This window comes from Gopherus flavomarginatus, chromosome 10 (genome assembly GCF_025201925.1).
Source record: "Gopherus flavomarginatus isolate rGopFla2 chromosome 10, rGopFla2.mat.asm, whole genome shotgun sequence".
Classification (NCBI taxonomy): Eukaryota; Metazoa; Chordata; order Testudines; family Testudinidae; genus Gopherus; species Gopherus flavomarginatus.
In genome coordinates this window covers 40,523,885-40,547,934 of record NC_066626.1, presented here as the reverse complement: position 1 = coordinate 40,547,934, position 24,050 = coordinate 40,523,885, and the positions used below count along the sequence as shown (strand labels likewise).

At 42.9% G+C, this 24,050-nt stretch overlaps 1 protein-coding gene across 12 annotated transcripts in view; it reads right to left on the bottom strand.

Annotated features, from left to right (window-relative positions):
* The window catches only part of GPR155 (G protein-coupled receptor 155), a 51,672-nt gene extending 32,035 nt beyond the window's left edge, over positions 1-19,637 (bottom strand). Inside the window, exons 1-5 of one of the 12 annotated variants that reach the window (XM_050968995.1) lie at positions 19,554-19,637; positions 15,941-16,003; positions 14,729-14,798; positions 6,630-6,778; positions 4,884-5,395 (exon numbers count right to left, since the gene is read on the bottom strand). In XM_050968995.1, the coding sequence (XP_050824952.1) occupies positions 4,884-5,349 (466 nt within the window). In that variant the 5' untranslated portion in view covers positions 5,350-5,395; positions 6,630-6,778; positions 14,729-14,798; positions 15,941-16,003; positions 19,554-19,637. Of the gene's footprint in view, positions 1-4,883; positions 5,396-6,629; positions 6,779-14,728; positions 14,799-15,915; positions 16,004-17,724; positions 17,979-19,553 lie in introns of those variants that run through there. The other 11 variants (XM_050968996.1, XM_050968998.1, XM_050968997.1 and 8 more) reach the window with 11 other exon arrangements.
* Positions 19,638-24,050: the final 4,413 nt, after the last annotated feature.

Genomic DNA, 24,050 nt, shown 5'->3' with positions numbered 1-24,050 from the left:
CACTTGATGCTGAAGGCACAGAATAAGTCTCAAGAAGCTCAGATTTGAAATACATGGTCACTCACTACCATGAGCCGTGCAAAATCTGATGTACGTGCAAAGTGAAATTTCCCCCACAGAACATATGACAATGCATGCTTGATGATCACGTATCAGAACTGAGTCCAAAAGATGCAACTTTCCTCCATCACTTGCTACAGATGCCAGCATGCAAACAAGTGGATAGTTAAATTCTGATTTGAGCAGATTTAAATCTTCTTGAACAAACTCCACAATAGATGGAAACATGCACATTACATGGTTTCCTTATGTTAGGTCATGAGCTAGAGCCAAGAAGGCACAAGGCAACTCATCTATTGCAGCTCCTGAAATCTTATATAAATGTACAATTAAGCTGCAACATCAGGGTTTTTAAGTTTGGGGAGACTCAAGTAGCCTGGACTGGAAATCAGCATTTTTGCCAGGGGAGTGGTAAACCCTTAATTAGCCACTTATAAGAAGAATTTTATTCTATACTGCAATTTCCGGAAACACTAAATAGTTTTGAAACAAAAAGAAAACTAATGTTATAAATGATGAGTCTTTAAAGCCACCTATAACTTTGTGACAACAGTGCACCAACACCACAACTACAGGACAGCGACATCTTATTTCAGTCAAGTCTTCTAGAATTGTGCGTGAAGGTTGGAGGGATGTCAGATCTTTGTGGGAGTTTTGTACTGCAATGTATACTGCTTTACATCTCTTACACACACAGTAAATATTCCTAGTTTTAGGACTCTTTTGCAAGTTTTCAACCCAGAGCTAACAATTTTGATTATTTAAAAAAATTTAAGGGGCATTTATTGCTCACAACTGTCATCAGACTGATACCTCTGGAGAATTAAGTCTTCTATGTACAAGAGTACAGCACAAGCAGCAGCAACACCACAGAATTCCTCAGACTGCCCTGCTAACATGCCTCCACACAGATTCAGAAGGCTCACTCATGTGCATGACACATTAGTCCAGTCTATTTATTTCTTGGTTTCTCTGCAGACACTGCCACCATGGATGTGGACACCAGTCCACTGAAAACCAAACTAAGATCACCATCTCATTATATGTAGACCACCAGAATAGCTAACAGAAAGTAGCAACTTCTTGTCCCCATAGACCTGGGGTAGATGCAAAGTGACAAATTGCAGCTGAAAGACTCTGCATCCTATTCTCTATTCCCAGCACAGTGGATAAAAATCAATGATTTAAATAAAAAAATCAGATTTTTTTGATAAAATATTTTTTGAGGGAAAAAAAACCTATCTAAAGGTAGTTTTAATTAGGATACATTATAGTTCAAAGATATCTCATCATGGAATAGCGATTATAAATTCTAGAGTATGAGACAACATATTTATGTAATGTCTAAGAAAAATTTTGTAAATGACTTCTAATAGTTCATGGATTAGGGACTCAATCTTAGGGGGTTCCAGGGCTTCTCTATAGATTATTTAGGTTAATCTTTCTATCCACCCAATGGGACTCATTGCTCAGTCTAGAAGATACCATCAGAGATGCTTAGTTTTGCAGGTCTCAAGAAAATAAAAAGGAAAGAAGAGAAATAACAGACCTTAACCCTATTGTCCCTCTGCAAATTTGTGTAAACGAAGTCAATCCCTTACCTCTCTCTAAAGTGCAAAGTTTCAAAAAGTTCAATGAATAGAAGATTGTTGGAGGTGGAGTAGATCTGGACAAGAAGAAGTCTGGCGATAAATGTGAGAAGGGAGGGACAGGAAGTAGAAACAAAAGTGAAAATGTTTGAGCAGCATATTCCAGAAGGCTTGAGGTCTGAGTGTAGCCTTCATTGATTTGAGATCTACCACATCATTCTCTCACTAGAAGGGAAAATGTATAATGGCAGCAGGCTGTAAAAGAGACCCAGTTTGGGAATATTTTAATGAAGTTCCTCTATCTGTGGATAAGGCAGGCATGTATGCAAAATGCAAACAGTGCAACAAAGAAATACAAGGCCTGGTTGCCCAAATGAAACAACATCATGAGAAGTGTTCCTTCTCAGGAGGAAGTTGCGTTGAAGATGATGAAAGGAACATATCTGAACATGCAGGATCTTCAGGTTGATAAACTTTTTTATTTCATACTGCTTTCTTAAGGACTGCCTGTCTTCCTTCTGGACTATTCTTGAATTCTCATGTTTGAGCAAAAAATATAGTTGTTACTCTATGGTACTATCATTTTAGATGCAGTTGGAATAAAAAATAAATAGCTGAAATAGGCAGATTTTCCTTTTATAATTTCACCTTTAAAGTAGTACTGAGTGTCAGTGAATGCAATGAGAAATACTAAATGAGTAGTATGGTAATAATAATTAAATAACTGCATTGACTTATTTTGTTTAGGAGAATCCATCCTCAGCATACAGGATTCTGAAGACTATTCACCTTCAAGATCATCATCATTTTCTACAGTTTCAGAGTTATCTGCCAATGATAGTGTTTTAGTCACATCATGTATGTCACATAGCCACAGTATATCTATCACCTGTAGCAAGAAGAAAAAAAAAATCTCCATCATCCAGAAACAACCATAGATAAGCTTGTAATAAGAACCAGCAGATTAACAAAAAGAAGTAATTGATGAAAAAATTGCCCCATTTGTTTATGAAACAAACTCTCCTTTCCGTATGATTGAGAACCAACACTTCATTAACATGGTTCAGTCAAGACCAGGATATAGTCCACCCAACAGAGCAGATGTCACAGGCAAATTGCTGGATAAAAATGTATGAAAGAGAAATTGAGCAGTGTGCAAAAGGTCTAGAGGGTCAAATCGTTAACCTGAGTCTGGATAGGTGGAGCAATGTCCACAATGATCCTGCTGTATGTACTTGTGTGACAACAGAAGAAGGGAATGTCTTCAGAAACAATTGGTACATCGGGAAATGCCTACACAGCAGAATACTTAAAAGTAGTAGCAGCAAAAGCTATAACTGTGGGGAAAAAAAATTAAAATGTCAGCATGCAGCTTGGTCACAGACAATGCTGCAAATGTATCCAAGATGAGAAGGAATTTAGAAGAGAGTCCCAAGCTAATACAGTACGGTTGCAGTGCTCATGTGATGCACTTCCTAGCCAAAAACTTCACTGTTCCAGAAATAAAGGCTAATGTTGCTGGAACTGCAAAATACTTCCGTAACAACCACTTTGCAGCAGCTGTTCTGAAAAAAGTGGAAGGAACCAAGCAAACTCTCAAACAAAACGTGCGATGGAACTCAGTAGTGGACTGTTTTGAGCACTATATCAAGAACTGGACTAATCTGATGACAGTTTGTGAACAAAATCATGAAAAAATAGATGGCATTGTCACAGCCAAAGTTCTCAACATTGGGCTTAAGAGAAATGTTGAACACATGCTGAGTACTGTGAAGCCTATTTCTGTAGCCTTGAACAAAATGCAGGGAAATAGCTGTTTTATTGCTGATGCTGTTGAAATATGGAAGGAACTGAGTGAGATCTTAAAAAGAGAAATATGCAATGACGGAGTTAAATTACAAGCATTAAAAAAACAAATGGGACAAGCACTATCTGCAGCTCATTTTCTTGCAAATATTCTCAATACTTGGCACCAGGGTCAAACCTTAACTGCCAAAGTAGAGGAATTGGCTATGACATGAACATCCAGCAATCATCCCTCCATAATGCCAACTATAATAAAACTTCAGAGCTAACGGTGAACCATTCAAGAAATATAAGTTTGCTGATGATATTTTAAAGAAAGTCACACCAGTGAACTGGTGGAAGTCACTTAAGCACTTGGATTCAGAAACTGTTGAATTGATAATCTCACTTTTAACAGAAGTAGCTTCTTCTGCTGATGTAGAAAGAATAGTTTCTTTCTTTGGACTAATTCATTCCAAATTGAGAAACTGTTTGGGACCTGAAAAAGCAGGAAAGCTTGTTTTTCTTTTCCAGATTATGAACAAACAGGAAAATGAAGATGAAGACGTCTGAGTTAGCTGCAGAAGCCAATATGTTAAGTTTCTCATGTTGACCTGGCTGACATAGTTGATTTAATTTTTGTTTTTTTATAAAAAATATTTCATTTAACTACTTTAGTTAAAAAAACAAAAACAAACCTGATTTTAAAAAACTTGAATGTTTAACTAAATTCAAAAATCCATATGCTTGTTTTGTTAAAATATCATATGCCTGCTGCTGAAAAAAAAAATCCAGAATACGTAACATTGATGTTTTAAATAAAATAATTTAAATCCTGTCTGAGGATGTTCTCCTTCGAATACAGCATGGCAAGAAAATCCTCCCAATATTAATGATTAACCTGTTTAATTGGAGATAGTTCACTTCTCAATGACTTCATAAATATCTGCTTCAATTACCTTTGGTAAATGAAATAACCAATCATTCATTTTCTGATATAGCTGTAAAACTAATCTGAAAAGTTTTCAAAATAAATCACTTAAAAATGTATAGTGTGTACCTTCTAAAAATGAAACCTGAGTTGTGAAGAATATGTATTAAGATTATAAGAACCAACAAGAATGCACTATGTAGAAATCCATGATTAAATTGAGTCTTCCTGACTAGTGATTTAAATCAATTTGATTTACATCAAATCGACCTGATTCCCAGAGCCATCCAGTCAACACATTTGAAGTCATAAGAATGTCTCTGTCCAAGTAAACGTATGTTTGTTCGTTGACAACTGTTTTATACAGCCTAAGATTTCAGTTCAGCAGAATGTAAAACAACTCTAATTTAGAAGCACAAGACTGTATAATCACAGCATATAGTAAATGCCTAGCACAAGGAAAAATAATGTTTAACACAAAAGTTAACAAAAACAAGAAAGCATAAGCAGTTTCTTACCTATAGGATATCCCAGTGCAAAGTCATTGCTTTGTGTAGCAAAAATAGGGAACAGTCCTGCTTTGCTGAATCGACTTTCAGGATTGGCTACCAATAATGTTAAAATACAGACTAAGAAAAATACAGAAGCTTTGGCAACCAGGATGCTGCAAAGGAAGGACCAGTTCACATTGGAAAAATTAAGTACCACCATGTTTTTGAATAGTAAAGCTGGAAGTGCAAAACAGGAGACAAAATTTCCCAGTCCTTTGGCCTGACTTGATGTGATGATGTTGGCTCTTCCGGCTATATATCCACAGAGGATGATGCCGAAGCATTGTAGCAGGGCTGGGAAAAGCCTGCTTATTGACATGGAAGGAGAATGGCTAGTAACATTGAATTGGTAGTCCAAACGGCTGGGCAGGGAATGTGACATATTGGCTGAAGAGGAGAGGTTCTTTGCAGTGAAGTCTGAGAAAGTATCCATCTTCTCTCACTGCTCGTTTTAAAAGTGGAGTATGCGATGTTCTGATCTGTAAAAATAAAAGAGAACGAAAGAGTGTTATTCAACTTCTGAGTGGGCGTGCGTCTCACTGATTATTTTAAAATGCACTTCCAAATCCCTCCCACAAGTACTTCTATCTGTCACCCGGCCAGATAATGGCAGCTACTGAGAGAGAGAGAAAGAAACAAAACTGATAAAATAGAAAACTGTAAAATCACTTGGGTGGATCCCAAATACACATTCTTCCCTCCTTAGCTAGTTCTCTCTTCTGCTGGTAGTGGAAAGTACACAAAACTCACCAATAGCACAGCTGTACAATTAGTACAAATACTAAAATCCACCTGGGTTTCAACTTTAATTCTAGTATATATGTCAAGTGAAACATTAAAGCTAAATGTAACTCATGAGCTGAAACAATGAAAATCTGTTGGCATGGAAAGGGATGCGACTTGAGGATTTTCTGCTGTAGCCTCTGGTATCTAAAATTTATTTAAAATAAATAAAGGCACTTTCAGCTCTTCTGGTTTAAAGAAAAATAAATCACTAAGCTATCACAGAGTAAAGCTAAGGCATTTGTCTTGTTGGGCCAGGTCTGAAAACTAGTTTCACCTAACACGGCCATATCAGCCAGCGCACACAACATTTTTTTAAAAACAAACTTTTAAACAAACTTTGTTTCATGTACACCAACTGGCAGCACCATTTTAGCTGAAATGAAATTTAAGAGCTTTCTTTAAGAAACTGTTTCCTAACATCATGAAAAGTGAATGTGAGCAGGGCCAGAAAGATGGAAGTTCCATCTATAGCAGGGGTTGGCAACCTTTCAGAACTGGTGTGCCGAGTCTTCATTTATTCACTCTAATTTAAGGTTTCGCGTGCCAGTAATACGTTTGAACGTTTTTAGAAGGTCTCTTTCTATAAGTCTATAATATATAACTAAACTATTGTTGTATGTAAAGTAAATAAGGTTTTTAAAATGTTTAAGAAGCTTCATTTAAAGTTAAATTAAAATGCAGAGCCCCCTGGACCGGTGGCCAGGACCCCGGCAGTGTGAGTGCCACTGAAAAATCAGCTCGCATGCTGCCTTTGGCACGTGTGCTATAGGTTGCCTACCCCTGATATATACTAAAAAATCAAGTCGGGAGAGCCTGTTACAACACCATTAGAAGCTGTAGAGTAAAAAGAAGCTCACTGTTACAATACATGCAGTTAGGTCTTACATATATGTTACAACTTGTAAGGAGGCTAGGGGAGAAAGGTACTGTATTTGGGTCTGTCACAGGTGGAACTGTTCCGTAGCAACCCAGTTTAGGGCCAAGCGTGGTACTGCAGACACCTCCTGGCTTAGTCCACAAGTTTTGGCTGCCTGCTTACAGGAGGGTAGTCTGTGCCATAAGCTTGACTTCAGTATCTAAACAGTTAAATAAAAATAAACTCAGAATTTGGCTGCCTGCACCTTTAAATAAATGAACCTCAAAGACAAGCACTTGGTTGCAATGCTTGAAAGCAAGACCCTGAGGTTCTGTGCTAGCAGAGTTCCTTGTCTGTCCCAGTCTCATCCAGAAGCACTGCCCTGAGAAAAAAGGGGGAAGTCTTTTTAACTGGTCTGCTGGCTCCTGATTGGTCAAAGTCTCTTCCTAGCCATTCTAGGCCTCTGGAGGACTGTGTCTTGTTAGTAGCCTGGTCTGGTCATTGGAGCCCTGACATCCCCTGTTCAATGCCTCCAGCAACGAACAGAGAAAGACTGATAATGAGACCCTGTCACAGGGTCTCATTACTAAATTATAGTTGTAACGTAGATGGGGGAGGGAGTCTGCTTAAAAAAAAAACAAAACAAAAAAAACAACAACAGTGAGCTTTCCCCATGCATGATACCCTCCTGTCAAATCTGAAATCTAAACTATTTTGAATGAGGAGTTACAAGCAGTTTCAGATACCACACCTGCTCCCAAGTTCCTCAGTCAATTTTTATTGTTATGCAGGAAAGTCTCATCTTAGGCGAGGGTTCGGTTCCACGGTTATCGCGTAAGGCAAAAACTGCGTATAGCCAAAATTATATCCCCAAACCCTTTAAACCCCGCCCGCAGCTCCTGCAGCTGGGTCGAGGGGGCATTTAAAGGGCTTCACCAGGCTCCCTGCTGCCCTTTAAATGCTGGCCCCAGCCCCACCGCCGGAGCAGCGGGCGGGATTTAAAGGGTTCTGCCAGGCTAAAATTTGGCTAAATAGAGCCAAAATTGGCTAAATAGAGCCAGTGGGAAAAGAGAGGAAGCTAGTTCCTTATTTTCTGGTCTGCTTGGTGCTGCTCTTACATTTTAATACCATAAATGTCCGACAGAAAGCAGCTCACTCCAAAATATGTATTAATATATTAAACTGAACTGTGCTGTCCCTGCCTGACCTCTAGGACATTTTGGGGTGGACGGGGCATCTTACCAACTTGCTAATTTAAAAATATAGAAAAAAAGCTCTCTGTATTTCACCACCACTGCCTAATGATACTCAATAAGATGCTACAATAGAGGAGAATTCCAATTCCAATCAAGAATAAATTCCAGTGGCCACAGAAGAAATCATGTCCACTGCTACCACACCAAGAGGAAAAAAAAAAAAAAAAGTTTCAGATCACCATTCTAAGTCAATTATCCTTTCTAACCAACCAGACTTTCTGCATCATTCATCTGGTTAAGAACTCAAGACAAAGTGTTATTTTTATGCTGAGAGGTGATGGTGGCTGCAGAGATCACAGATCTGGTAAGTACCTATGAAGGAACCATTAAAAAAAGGGAACTTTGTTTAGTACTAATAAACAATGAAAACCACCACTCAGGGGACAGACCAGCATGATAAGCCTGGGCCACGCTGGCCCAGGGCTTTCCCTGAAAAGAACTGGGGCAGGGCAGCTGTGTGCGAGAGAGAGACAGAAGGGAAGCGCCAGAGCAGAGACCAAAGTAGCCAAGAACATAGGCTGAGCAAACCCTGCGACCATGGCCCAGGGGAAAAAAAAAGGAGGGAATATTTTGGGCTGAGTGGTGGCCGAAAGGGGCTTGAAACTACAAGCAAAGAAACTCTCTCTTGCTGTTTGATTCCTCCTGTGTTCAAGGAAACAGGACTTTGTACATTCTTGAGAAGCAAACAGGTTTGTATGAAAGACGTGCCTGGCTCCATCATCAATTTCTCCTTCCAACTGAAATCACCTATAGGACTCTGAATTTCGTCTAAGGGCGCGGGTAAAAGAGGGTAACATTCCTCCTCCTCCCTCCCAGAATAACCACGGCAGATGCACTAGAATTGACATAACACAGGCATTCTTTACCTTAGGTAGACAACACAATGGTAAAGATACCAATTGCTGGTCTACACTAGCATTCCCATCATCACAAGCAGTGGTGATGCTGCAATGATGCTGGATTAAGAGTTGGAGAATTTCAGAAAAAAGCTAATGTACACAAGGCCACAGAGATTGTGCTTTTCTCCTGTGCCCCATTTCAGACTGAGATGGAGACGACCTTTCTAATTTCTTCAGTTGCTATGGAAGCATGGCCACAAAGCATGGCCAAGAAAGTCACAAATTTGTTATGTACCTTTTAAAACAAAAACCACAATTAACAGTTTGTTTCTCCCCTGATTATAAAGACAACCTTCATGCTTTGATTACTTTGTGGCAAGTGTGACATATGCACTAGTATCAACAGCAGAAGGAACTCTTCTCCAACTTCTTTTTGAAGACACTGTAATAGAGGCTCAACTTAAATGTATACCCCAATTTAAAAAACATAGTAAGAGAACCAAAAAGAGCCACTGTGGTTAAACAACAAAGTAAAAGAAGCAGTGAGAGGCAAAAAGGCATCCTTTAAGAAGTGGAAGATAAATCCTAATGAGGAAAATAGAAAAGAGCATAAACTATGGCAACTTAAGTGTAAAAATATAATTAGAAAGACCAAAATAGAATTTGAAGAATAGCTAGCCAAAGACTCCAAAAGTAACAGAAATTATTTTTTTAAATACATCAGAAGCAGAAAGCCTGCTAAACAACCAGTGGGGCCACTGGACAATCGAGATGCTAAAGGAGCACTCAAAGATGATAAGGCCATTGCGGAGAAACTAAATAAATTCTTTGCATCGGTCTTCACTGTTGAAGATGTGAGGGAGATTCCTAAACCTGAGCCATTCTTTTTGGGTGACAAATCTGAGGAACTGTCTCAAATTGAGGTTTTATTACAGGAGGTTTTGGAACAAACTGATAAACTAAACAGTAATAAGTCTCCAGGACCTGATGGTGTTCACCTAAGAACTCTGAAGGTACTCAAATGTGAAATTGTAGGATTACTAACTGTCATCTCTAACCTATCATTTAAATCAGCTTCTGTACCAAATGACTGGAGGATAGCTAATGTGAGGCCAATTTTTAAAAAGGGCTCCAGAGATGTCCCTGGCAACTACAGGCCAGTAAGCCTCACTTCAGTACCGGGCAAACGGGTTGAAACTATCATAAAGAACAAAACTGTCAGACACATAGATGAACATAATTTGTTGAAAACTGTCAAACTGGTTTTTGTAAAGGGAAATCATATCCCACCAATCTACTAGAATTCCTTGAGGGTGTCAACAAGCAAGTGGACAAAGGAGATCCAGTGAATATAGTGTATTTAGATTTTCAGAAAGCTTTTGACAATGTTCCTCACCAAAGGCTTTTAAGCAAAATAAGAAGTCATGGGATAAGAGGGAAGGTTCACTCATGGATTGGTAACTGTTAAAAGATAGGAAACAAAGGGTAGGAATAAATGGTCAGTTTTCAGAAAGGAGAGAGGTAAATAGTGGTGTCCCCAGGGATCTGTACTGGGCCCAGTCCTGTTTAACATATTCATAAAAGATCTGGAAAAAGGATAAACAGTGAGGTGGCAAAATTTGCAGATGATACAAAACTGCTCAAGATAGTTAAGTCCCAGGCAAACTGTAAAGAGCTACAAAAGGATCTCACAAAACTGGGTGATTGGGCAACAAAATGGCAGATGAAATTTAATGTTGATAAAACACAAAGTAATGCACATTGGAAAAGATAATCCTGACTGTACATATACAATGATGGGGTCTAAATTAGCTGTTACCACTCAAGAAAGAGATCTTGGAGTCATTGTGGATAGTTCTCTGAAATCATCCATTCAATGTGCAGCAGCAGTCAAAAAAGTGAACAAAATGTTGGGAATCACCAAGAAAGGGATATATAATAAGACAGAAAATATCATATTGCCTCTATATAAATCCACGGTACACCTACACCTTGAATACTGTGTGCAGACGTGGTCACCCCATCTCAAAAAAGATATATTGGAATTGGAAAAGGTTCCGAAAAGGGCAACAAAAATCATTACGAGTATAGAACTGCTTCCATATGAGGAGAGATTAATAAGACTGGGACTTTTCAGCTTGGAAAAGAGGCGACTAAAGGGGGACATGATAGAGGTCTATAAAAACATGAGTGGTATAGAGAAAGTAAATAAGGACGTGTTATTTACTCCTTCTCAAAACACAAGAACAAGAGGCCACCAAATGAAATTAATAGGTAACAAGTTTAAAACAAACGCAAGGAAGTATTTTTTTCATGCAACGCACTGTCAACCTCTAGAACTCCTTGCCAGAGGGTGTTGTGAAAGCCAATACTATAACAGGGTTCAAAGGGGAGCTAGACAGATTCATGGAAGATAGGTTCATAAATGGTTATTAGCCAGGATGGGCAGAATGGTGTCCCTAGTCTCTGTTTGCCAGAAGCTGGGATTGGGTGACAGGATCACTTGATGATAACCTGTCTGTTCATTCCCTCTGGGGCACCTGCCATTGGCCACTGTCAGAGAACAGGATACTGGGCTTGATGGACCTTTGGTCTGACCCAGTATGGCCGTTCTTATGTTCTTAATGGCACATTAAAAACTTCAAAGCTTTGTTTGGATCATTTAATAGGCTGATTTTTAAAGAAAGTTTTCCTAACCCAATTGAATTATAAAACGTTACACGTTAATCCAGAGTACCAATGTATACTAGTGTTCTTAGAGTGAGCTCCTTCCCCGCCCACAGTTGTTATATTTTATATTGTACATGCATTTAGAATGCAAGTTCTTTGGGACACAGACTCAGTATTTGACATCCTTACCCAGCTTGCAGCATTGTGTACACTTACCACACTTGATCAACTGCGATGAAAACGGCCTATTTTCAAGGCAACCAGTCCATCCTTATCCCATACAATACATTTCCAATGTTGTGCCCACTCTACACTGTAAATCTTCCAAGCAACATGGATTCAGCACTTCTCTTGAGCAAATGCAACACACTTGACTATCAGTTAGTTTTTCCGGATGATCTAACTAAATTTCACCCCATTACTCCAAGTTATTCCCATGTAATGTGGTCTACAAACCCCATACTGAGCACCGGGGGTGGGGGGGGGGAGAACCTCTTCATCTTGATCACACTCCCACACAGCTGCCAGAGCTGCCAATCATGGAGACAGATGCCCACAGCTGCAACTAAGAGAGGAAACAAGGCCTGAGAGTAGAGTAGACAGATGGAAGAGGCGGCAAAAAAGCATGGGACAGCAAAGGACAGACACCAGGATGCTTTCAGGAAAGTAATCAAGAGAGTGAAGTAGACTGTAAGCCCTAAAACTGGAGGACTGATAGCCTTAATTAGAGGTGAAGGTCCAGGAACTCAACTCATTGAAGACTAGCTAAGGAGAGTCAACAGGAGAAACTGGGGCCCCTTGAAAGACCACACAGGCTTCCATGTACCAACTTTGTAAATTCCTCTTTCTTCCTGGTATATACACCTTTCAAGTATTTGGATGGAGGATATGTTTGTTATGTGCCCTCTGCATTTGTAGCTAGGGATCTGGATCAACATCTTCATTTCCATCAGGGAATACTGGCTTCAAGACTAAGCTTGATAAGTTTATGGCGGGGATGGAATGGTGGGATAGCCTAATTTTGGCAATTAATTGATCTTTGATTATTAGCAGGTAAATATGACCAATGGTCTGTGATGGGATGTTAGATGGGGTGGGATCTGAGTTACAACAGAGAATTCTTTCCTGGGTGCTGGCTGGCGAGTCTTGCCCACATGCTCAGGGTTTAACTGATCACCATACTTGGGGTCGGGAAGGAATTTTCCTCCAGGAAAGATTGGCAGAGGCCCTGGAGGTTTTTTGCCTTCCTCTGCAGCGTGGGGCAAGGATCACTTGCTGGAGGATTTTCTGCACCTTGAGGTCTTTAAACCATGATTTGAGGACTTCAGTAACCCAAACATAGGTTAGAGGTTTGTTACAGGAGTGGCTGAGTGAGATTCTGTGGCCTGCATTGTGCAGGAGGTCAGACTAGATGATCATAATGGTCCCTTCTGACCTTAAGTCTATGAGTCTACTCCTCAGTTTAACTGATGTTTAGCTCAGCCATACACATTTAGCTCTTAAACTTTCATCCAGCCCACAGCTTAATTTTTCTTGCTCACTCAAAGCTTCCAATATCGTTCTGATGATAAGACACCCAGAACTGAACACAATATCTCAGGTATGGTTGCACCAGATCCACACAGAAATTACTACCTCCCTGATCCATAGCACAGCTAGTTGCAGCCCACAGTTACATTGGCTTTTTCACTGCCATATCACATTGCAAACTCAGGTCTAATTTACTGCTCATTCTCACCCATAAGGCTCTTTCAGCATCGCTGCTTCCCGGGTTTTCCCTTCCAATGAACATCTCTATTTGACTATTTCCCACTAATTTATTAGTGGAGAGCACTTTTCCAAGCTAGTTTCTTAGCGCAATGATAAACTCTCAGTCCTTCCCTCTGCACTCAAACAGCCCCAAAGAGGATACAAATTGCATAACCACACCTGAGAAAGGTGTATATTTTGGCCTCTGCAGATAGTAAACTCTAAATGAACATGAGGCAGAGTTACAGAGTCCAGGCTCTCAGCAGCACTCAAAACTTGGCCTGCTTCCTGGCCTACCCTGGGGCCTTCCTAGCAATAACCTCAATATCTGGCTCCTTCATCCAAAGGCTTTGCTCTGATCCACAGCAGCAGCCTGTGTCCCATGCCTTCCCATATAAGACCACATCTACACTAGAAAGCTTTCAATAGTAAACTAATTGTTTAGGGGTGTGATTTCCCTCCCCAAAAACATACTTCTAGGCCAGCAAAAGCCCTAATGTAGATGTAGTTATACCAGCATAAAAGTGTTCTTGCTGGTGTACTTATTTTGCTCAGGGAATTGGTATAAACTATACTGTCTATAGCTGGGATGGGGGATGGTGGTAGAGGGATGTCAGTATAGTTATACCAGCAAACCTTTTCTAGTGTAGACCTGACCTAATATACTTATATGGCCTTCAAGTGACACAGATCTGATCGCCTCACAATCTTGAATATATTTATCCTCACAACACCCTTGTGAGGTAGGGAAATACTATTATCCCCATTTTACAGATCAGGAACTGAGGCCAGGTCTACACTTGTAAAGACTTGCTGGTATAGCTATATAGTGACAAGGGTGTACTGTGCTGGCAAAGCACTCCTACCATGGACCCAGGTTATGCCAGCAAAACTGTGTTTTTGCTCATGTAGCTTAGTCTAGCACCTCCCTCCCCCACTATACTCACTCAAATGAAATAAGCTATCCATGCAAAAGCAGTTTTACCAATATAAGTGCAGCTGCCCTTTGAGTTTGTCCTAGCACAGCTGTCAGTCACAAATGAAGCCTGACTGGCATAACTACACCGTCTGACGTTTGTAGTGTAGGCCTGGCCTCCCACTTTTTCCCCTTATGCCAGAGAAAGGTGAAGGAGAAGTTAGTCACAAATGCACCTATTTTTGAGGACCTGCTGACTAATTCATGACTCTTTGAGAGAGTACTGCCTAGGCTGCCATTTGTGCTACGGACAGCTGCACTGTAGCCACTGGTCACAAGGAGGGATAGCTCAACAACAAGAGGAAGTCTGGTCTAGTAGTGGACTAAAAAGCAGCAGAGCATAAGGACCTACTGCATTCTAAACCCCCACTCTAACACTAACTTAGTACCCTATCCGTAAAACGGAGACAATAAAACTTACTTAGCTACCTTTTCACATGAGTGGTGGGTGTATTGATAAGTATTTGTAAAGCACTAACATTTACCAAAACACAAACCAAACTCTCCAGTTGCTAGCAATTAGAGCAACTCCCAGATCCCTGCTTTGATCACAGTACTGTTTCGTGGCCTGGTCTACACCGGGAGGGTGTGTGTGTGTGGGGGGGGAAATCGATCCAAGATATGCAACTTCAGCTATGAGAATAGCGTAGCTGAAGTCAATGTATCTTAGTTCGACTTACCTTGTGTCCTCACAGCACGGGGTCGATTGCTGCGGCTCCCCCGTCAACTTTGCTTCTGCCTCTCGCCGAGCTGGAGTTCAGCAGTCGGGAGAGCGATTGGGGATCCATTTATCACGTCTACACTACATGCGATAAATCAATCCCCGATAGATCGATCGCTACCCGCCAATCTGGGTACCCTAGAACACTCTTCTAAATAATATATGCCATCATATGCCAGCAATGCCCCTCTGCTATGTACATCGGCCAAACTGGACAGTCTCTACGGAAAAGGATAAATAGACACAAATCAGACATTAGGAATGGCAATATACAAAAACCTGTAGGAGAGCACTTCAACCTCCCTGGCCACACTATAGCAGACCTTTAGGTGGCCATCCTGCAGCAAAAAAACCTCAGGACCAGACTTCAAAGAGAAACTGCTGAGCTTCAGTTCATCTGCAAATTTGACACCATCAGCTCAGGATTGAACAAAGACTGTGAATGGCTTGCCAACTACAGAACCAGTTTCTCCTCTCTTGGTTTTCACACCTCAACTGCTAGAACAGGGCCTCATCCTCCCTTATTGAACTGACCTCGTTATCTCTAGCTTGCTTGCTAGCATATATATACCTGCCCCTGGAAATTTCCACTACATGCATCTGAGGAAGTGGGTATTCACCCACGAAAGCTCATGCTCCAAAACGTCTGTTAGTCTATAAGGTGCCACAGGATTCTTTGCTGCTTCTAAATACTGGCAACTATGCCTAAACCCTAGCACAAGCAGCTGGTTCCACCTCTTGTGCATGAAGATCCCCTTCACTCTTCCCTCCACTTTTAAAGGAAATGCCCAAAAATTCTTCTTACTGACCCTCCCCAAAATTCCCAGAGGGACTCTCTACCAGAAAAATGCTGATTTTGTTGGAGAGATTCTGTAAATTGTTAATGGATCCTGAGATCATTCTCACAGAGCAGATCACCTCATTTACAACATGCTGCAATATAATGATGTCCTGATGGTGATGAACACATTATAGTTCTGTTGGACAAACTCATTTAAGTGGAAACCTTGAAAGAAGGGGCAACATCTATCATGAAAGAGTTCTCATCTCAGGTGCTCACATTAGAAGAATACTGAATAGGTTTGACCACTTTTAAAATTGGCTAGAGTAATAAAATCACCAAAAAGAGGAAGTTAATTGCATCACCATAGTGCTTTAAATTAAAAGATACTGTAATGGTGAGAAATGATTGGTACAGATCCCACTCCTGTACATTGCCATTCTGTCTTCTAGCCTAGGGAGAATAAATGAAGAGCAATAGTGTAACCTTGGGCAAATCACTGAAAAGGGACACCATTAGTCTGAAATCTAGTCAATTCTAAAAGTAGTTTCAGGTACCAAACCTTCTCCTTTGTCCCCCTCCACATTGTTTAGGGTTTTAAAATATTTCCTATTTTTAATTTTTTCCCTGCACTGTTACTGTGTGAAAGTGCCTAGATGCTACAGAAACAACAACTACTAAGAAAACTGACTACACAAAAGAAGCAATGAAATGAAGGCCCTGGTCTACATACAAATTATCACTGATATAACTAAAAGGTGTGGCTTCCAACTAAGCCCACGTCCAGACTACCCCGCCGTATCGGCGGGTTAAAATCGATTGCTCGGGGATCGACATATCGCGTCTTAGACGCGATATATCGATCCCCGAGCGCGCTTATATCGATTCCGGAACTCCACCAACCCCAACAGAGTTCCGGAATCGACACGGAGAGCCGCGGACATCGATCCCGCGCCATCTGGACAGGAGAGTAATTCGATCTTAGATATTCGACTTCAGCTACGTTATTCACGTAGCTGAAGTTGCGTATCTAAGATTGATTTTCCTCCCCTAGTCTGGACGAGCCCTAAGTAAGTTAAATGGGTGTAAATTCTGTGTGTAGAAAAGCCCTGACAATATGCAGAAATGTTGCCAATTGCACAAAGTAAACAAGAAAAGAAAAATATTCCCCCTACTCTCTTTTAGTTATAGTAATTTGATGTTTTATTTGTAGATGTGATCTTTGATGCCATAACAGTCAGTAAAACATTTTCCACACAGAAGTGAGATTTTTAGATTCAGCATCCCTTTAAAAGGAACAAAAAACCTTCAGTGCCTCAGTTTTCCCACTTGTAAGATCATCTAAGATACAATCACTCACTTTTATTAAATTATTTTAAACATACAGTGAAAAGCAAAGCCTTATTATTGGTACTTCATATTTATTTTCTCTGAGTGCCTACTATGCTCCTTCTGTGTCTGAGTAAGCATATTCATGATCGGGAAATGTCTGTGTTTGAGAAGTACAAAACTAATTGCACGGTGCTGTATGACAACAGACTTGAGGAAAAAGCTGGAAGATGAAAAGGAAAAGGAAGGCTAGATGGGTTTCCTAATTGTTTAATTTGGTGGTGTGTTACTTTAAACTAAAACTACTTTAACAGATATACACAGCAGATACATGTCAAAATAGACCAAGTGAAGTATGAAAATAACTGATGCAAAAAAATAAACAAGTCAACGCAAAGACCAATGAAACACCGATTCGGCCCCTACACAATCAGCCAGTGGCAAACTGTACCAGAGGTGTTTAGAACAACACTGAAAACACCCTGTAACCAACACTAGTTTTGGAAGGAGATGATGTTTCCCAGTAAATACGATGTGTTGGATAGCTCTGAGTGAATATTAACAGGTAAATTACACACAGATAATCTCTCTCTCACACACACACTGCAAAGCGCCTACTGCAGCCACAGTTGTTAGGTGTTGCAGAAGTTAGGCAGCTAAAAACAAGCACAAATTCTCCTTCCCGTGAAACAGCCCAGGCATCCGCACAGACGATCTCGCTGTGCCCAGCAATGAGATGAAACACCCACACCGCGTCCAGCGCAGCCTTACGTAAGGCAGAGCACAGTGGCGCAGGGACCGGCTGACACCCCTCTGCACGCGCCTGACCGCCCCCCAGGACATACTGATTTCGGGAGATCTCCCCGCGACGGTCACAGCCCCAGCGCGGGACCGCACATGCCGGCTCCGGAGCCCCTGGGTGCTGGGGCCCCCTCAGTGCCCGGCCACCGGCCGCTGCCCCGGGCCTTCTCTGCTCTGCGAGGTGCCCTTCGCTGCCTCTGCCGGGCGCAGGACTTGGCCGCCGCAGGCTGGGGCCCGTCTCCAGCTCAGCCCCATGGAGCGCGAGGCGCGGCGCTGCCGCCCCAGGTCCCTCGGCAGCTCCCACGCGCGCCAGGGCCCGGCCCCACAGAGGAGGCGCCCGAGTCGAAGTGCCCGCCCTGCGTCGGGTGCAGCCAGGCGCCAGCCCCAGCCGGGGGAGGGGGAGCAGGGCGCGCATCGCCGCCAGTCCGCGCTGCTGCTGAGCCGGGAGCGGGGAGGGGGCCGGCAGCCTTCAAGATGGCGGCGCTCGGTGGGCTACTGCCCACGGGACCTGCCCTCTCTGTCTCAGGGAGCGGCTCCTGGGAGGGGGGACACAGAGCAGCCTCCAGCTCCTCTCTCAGATGGGGGGGGGGGTGTCACAGACACCCCCCCAGCTCCTTGGGGGTATGGGTCTATCTCCCCAGCACGCCTGCTGGAGGGAGGGGTTACAGACTTATCCCCGCCTCCTTATGATGGGGCTGCAGAGCTGTCCCCTCCTATCCTTACTATTGGGGGGCTATGGATGTGTCCCCAAGTTTCCTTAGTCTGGGGGGTTGTAGCTTTATCATGCACCTCAACGTCTCTTGGAGAGGGAAAGGGAGGCCTCAGACCTTATCCCTGCATTTCCTTGCACAAGGGGGATGGGAACTATAGATCTGATCTCAAGTCTTGGCCCTGACCCACCCCTTCCAAAATCCTATCTCAAAGGGGGGGAAGGTGGACAAAGGACCTGCCCTCAGCCTCCCCACCTCATTCCCTGTGACCTCACAGAGCAGAGCAATGACCTCCCCCAAATGAGCCAGAGTCGCTTTTCATTATTAGAAGGAACAGAGCTGCTCACAGCCTTGGGAGGAAAGAAGGGGTTGTAGATTCTGGCCCCCTATTCTCCCAAGGCTGAGAGAGACTCCATCTTTGGGTGTTAGTTCTCAACAGCTTTTGGAATCAATTCTTGGAAGCCTGAAGGAGTAGGGAGTGGGCCTTTCTCTGAGAAACTTGCTGTATCATTCCCTTAATAGTGTCACAGTGGTGCATGAGCAGGTGACACATTTCACATCGTGAACCAGATCTCAGGCCCACAAAGCTTTGGCTCTATAAGCCCACAGAGTCCGGGGACAAACGCTCCAGGGGCTATATGCCTATGGAATCTATGTATATACAGCCATGGATAGGGCCAGTGTGTATATAAAATGTAGATGCTAGGAGCCCCACCTCTAAATCTTCAAACACTAACAGCAGGGCATAGAGGTGGAAACTTTTAAAGTGAATTTGCTACTTTAGTTCTAGTTTACTTAGAAAAGAAACAAAACTAGAAATTAAACATTACCCATGTAATGTTCCACAATAACAGAAAGAGACAGTTATCATAGAACTAAGAGAGATCAGTCAGGAGGTGATAGTTTTCTATATTTGTTGTCACTTGTTTAGCACATCCTATGAATGTTCTAGTAATTTAACTAGAGTCTTGAGTTTCCAAACTTTGTTAATATATAACCTGCAAAGGCTGGCCTTATAATTAATTATGCCCTACATGATAACTTAAATTGGGTATTTAGAATCAATAGTCGTGATTCTCTTGCTGCTGGAAAGGGGAATCAGACTTTAAGTTGCCTCTTCTTAACCCACTATTGGAGGAAGGAGAAATCAGGTCATGACTTACCCATTTTCCACACGGCTTGCTGGTGGGTGAGCAGGAAGGAACTAAGTCATGTGTTGCTTCTGCTCTGATATCACTGCCATCTGTCTGAACGGGAACAAGAACTTTAAAATGAAAGAGAAGTTCTACAAAGAAGGCAATCTCTGTATATAGGACTTCCAAAAGCTCAAAGCCCAAAACAGCTTGTTTTCTGTGTTCTGAACACTTGAGACACACATATCTGTGCCATTAGCCCTCCTAACTGGGACAGTGGAACTTACAGGCAGGGGAGTTTTCATAGTTTCTTCAGGGAGTCAATTAAAAAACCAAACCAAACCTGGGGACTTAAACTAAATAAACAAGAATCTCACACACAAGAAAAAGACTTAATACAAGCTTTTGGCATGTAGCTAAACCAGAGAGGAAAACAAAGAAAGAGACTGAGCACCAGCAATTGCAGAAGAAAAAGGATGGACACATGACAGACAACTTAAAAAGAAACTTTACTTTTTGTCAAAAATTCTCTCCCCCAAATGGGTCAGTCTTGGCTCTTATACCCCTCAATCTATCAAATCTATATGGGAAGTTGAAGGGAACAAATAGGATGTTATATTTTAAGAAGGCGGGAGGGGAGAAATAACATGAACAGAATACTTAGGGCAAGGATAATGAAAAGATTTATGTAAAAAAAGAGATATAAAAGCCCTTAACCAAAACCGAAGGGGGCATTGAAGGAACAAAAATGTTTGGAAAAGGAATTGCAGGAGACTTTAAAGTGGCACTGCATAATCTTTCCCACCTCACCAGTAGCTACCATAAGGGATTGTCTCAGTGGTGGGGGTGTTCCTTCTGTTTGGAGCATGGTAGTCAGATGCACATCCCTAAATCCAGGAAAGTGCTCCTATCCTGAGTCTTAACACTTCTGTTTTTGAGGTATTGTGGGGAACACCATTAAAGGAGGAGTGGAGATAAAAGAAAACATTGATAGTAATATAACTTCAACTTCCATATTTTAAAGTTCAGTAAGAGATCACAAGTTGGTAAAAAGGTTGAACACAATTCATCTGGGATGTGACAGTCTTAAGCACCACTGAAAGAAAAAAAAAAGATAAGAGAGGAGAAAAGAATAAATGAAATGGGAAAAAATCAGATTTCTACTTAGAATACAGACTTATGAAAACAAGTATTTTATGATTGATACCCCTTGAATATCAACAACAGAAAAATAAACAATAAGGACATACAAGAAATAATAATTTGCACTTATAAAACATCTTTCTTCCTGACTGGACTGAAAACCCTTTACAGACTAAATGATGGAGGGACAAATGCACCACTTCTAGGATGAAACATGGTAGATATTCTGGGTCAGTAACACCACACAACAGAAAGAGAAAAGTAGTTTCTCAATTTGAAACTATAGGGGAATTTAGATAGAACATAAATACCAGTGGACAGGACACCAGTGTTAGGACCCTTACTCTTGTGTAAATTGCTGTGAAATCTTCCATTAAGTATAAGTTGTCTCAAAGCAGCACCTTCAGCAACACAGTGCTCTGTTGCACCACGCGAGGTGACTGGTTCAGTACTGATTTTGAGGACACTGCTTGTCTATCTTTCCTCTGTTCCCGGCAGCAGATAATTGTATTGGCCTGTGTCATTGATGCTCCCGCACACAGAGCATCTCCAACAGAAGCAGCAGAGTGAAACAGTGTCAGATCACGTCAATTTCATTCTGTTCCTTTTGCAATAATGTGCTATGTGTATGATCAGCCTGGGGGAGAAAAAACAAAACAGAAAAGGGGAGAAACAGAAATGGAAGGAGGATAAAAAAAATGAAGAGGCAGGACAACAAAGAGGAGAAGCTAATGAGAGAACACCAAACTCAGAAGAGATGCTCACAAATGGAAAAAAGTGGGAAGGGAATAACAAAAAAAAATTAGTGGCGGGGAGGGAGGTGAGTTAGCTTCACTAGTGGGAACATTGTTTAAGGACCATCCTCAAACCCCTGCTCCCTAGCATAGGAAGGCCTTGTCTAGACTAGGACTTGGAAGATGTTAGCTAAGCACGTTAACAACCTCATGTAGACAAGGCAGCATGCTTTTAACATGTTAAACTAGTTCTTTAACTCAACTAATTATAGAATACACAGTGAGAAAAATAACACATTGTCCTCAGTACAATACTAATTAAATACTGTACAGATGACCATTGCATCACCGATGTCAATAATGTAGCAGAAAGTACTACCGGACAGAGAATACAGTATTGTTATCCTTTTTTTACTTGAGCTGTTAGCCAAAATTTGAGGGTGTAGTCAGGGCCCGGTCCAACCATTTAGGCAGACTAGGCGGTTGCCTAGGGTGCCAAAATTTGGGGGCACCAAAAAAGCGCCCCTCAATTTTTTTTTAAGTGGTTGAGTGGTCGCTGCCGCTGGGATCGAGAGGGACTCGGAGCTGCCGGCAGCATCCACAGCCGGCAGCCCAGGGTGTCCCCTGGGTCAGGGCACCGCCGCGGCAGCGGGCAGCCCAGGGTTTATAGGGGGCAGGTTCTATATGTTTGCGGTGCTCGAGCACCAGCAATATTCAGGGCTGGGGGCCCTGCTCCAGCAATATTTGGAGCTCAGTCTCCCGCGGCCCTGCTTGGATCGGGCCCCGGCCCCGACCCCCGCGTATCCCCCCCACACACACGGCCCGCCGATTCCGTGCCTCACAGAAAGCAGCGCAGCACCTCTCCCCTGCCTGCTTCTGTTGCCGGAGTGGAGCGGCTTCCGGCAGAACTGCTGTCTGCTGTCCCAGCGTCCTAGTGCCCCCCACCTCCTACTGGCAGGGCAGGCTGCCCTTACCCTGTGCTTCCGCCCTCGCCCTGAGTCTCTCCAACACCCTAATCCTCTGCCTCAGCCCTGAGCCCCCCACACCCTAATCCTCTGCCTCAGCCCTGAGCCCCCCACATCATGAACCCCTCATCCTCAGCCCCAACCCTCATCCTCCTGCCCCCTAATGCTCTTCCCCAACCCTGAGCCCCCCTGCAGCATGAACCCCTCATCCTCAGCCCCAACCCTCATCCCCCTGCACTCCCTCCTATCCCCAAACTCCCTCCCAGAGCATGCACTCCCTCCCAGAGTGTGCACCACCTCCCCTTTCCCACACACTCCTTCCCACCCCCAAACTCCCTCCCAGAGCATGCACTCCCTCCCAGAGCATGCACCACCTCCCCTTTCCCACACGCTCCTTCCCACCCCCAAACTCCATCCCAGAGCCTGCACCCCTCACCCTTTCCTACACCCCCACCCCCAGCCTGCACCCAAACTCCATCCCAAAGCCTGCACCCCTCACCTCCTCCTGCACACCCACCTCCTGCCCCAGCCCGGAGCCTGCACCCAGCACCCAAACTCCATCCCAAAGCCTGCACCCCTCCTGCACCCTAGTCCCCAGCTCAGGGCCTGTACCCCAGAGCTCTCCCCCAAAACTCCTCCCAGAGCCTTAGGCAAGTGGGGTTGGAGTTTGGGGGACAGGTGCTGGGCACCACCAAAATTTCTACAAACTTGCCACCCATGCCTGGGTCAGCGTGCCACCACCAGCCCAGGGGTTCCACTGCGCAGTTGCTACTTCACTTCTCCCGCCTCCCAGGCTTGCAGCTCCAATCAGCTGTTTGGCACCGCAAGCCTGGGAGGAGAATTAGAGCAGGACAGCGTGCTCGGGGAGGATGCGGAGCAGAGGTGAGCTGGGGTGGGGAGGTACCACAGGGCTTCTTGGGCCAGGGGGAGGGGAGCTGCCGCAGGGGCGGCGGGCACACTTCAGGGCGAGGAGCTGCTGCAGGGCTGGGGGGGGCGCAAGATGGAAGTTTTGCCTAGGGCGCGAAACTTCCTTGTACCGGCCGTGGGTGTAGTGGGTTGCTTCAATTAGTTGGAAAAGTTGACTTGGAGTCAGCTATTTCTCTGATGCATTCCTTTCTTTGTTCACAGTTCTAGGTGCTTCCTGCCTCCCTCCCCTTGCACACAACTCCATCAAGGGATGCCCAAGCTCATGTGTTTGCTATATAGGTCTCAGGGGAGCCCCTATCAGACAACTTTTTATTAGAGAAGGCAGAGAAAGGGGGAGAGGCTATTCTAGATTTGATTGACAAATAGGATGGAACTAGTTGAGAATTTGAAGGTGGAAGACACCTTCAGTGAAGGTGATCTTGCAATAATAAGACTTGATCATATTTATCATATTCATCATGACTTGATCACATTTATAATGTGCAAAAAGAATAAAGTCTAGACCAGTATATTATATATATATACACACACACACAGAGAGAAATTTAAGAGTACCATATTTCACAAAGGTGAAAACAATTGTTAATCAGAGAAATGTGAATAATTGGGAATTGTTTAAGAACACTTTACTAGATGCCCAAAAATCCACAATCGAGGAATGCGGCTATATTGGTTTAAAAATGAACCTGGTTTAGTGGGGAAGTGAACGTCTCTATAAAAAAGAAACATAACAATTGAAGACAAGGGAATTTGATAGT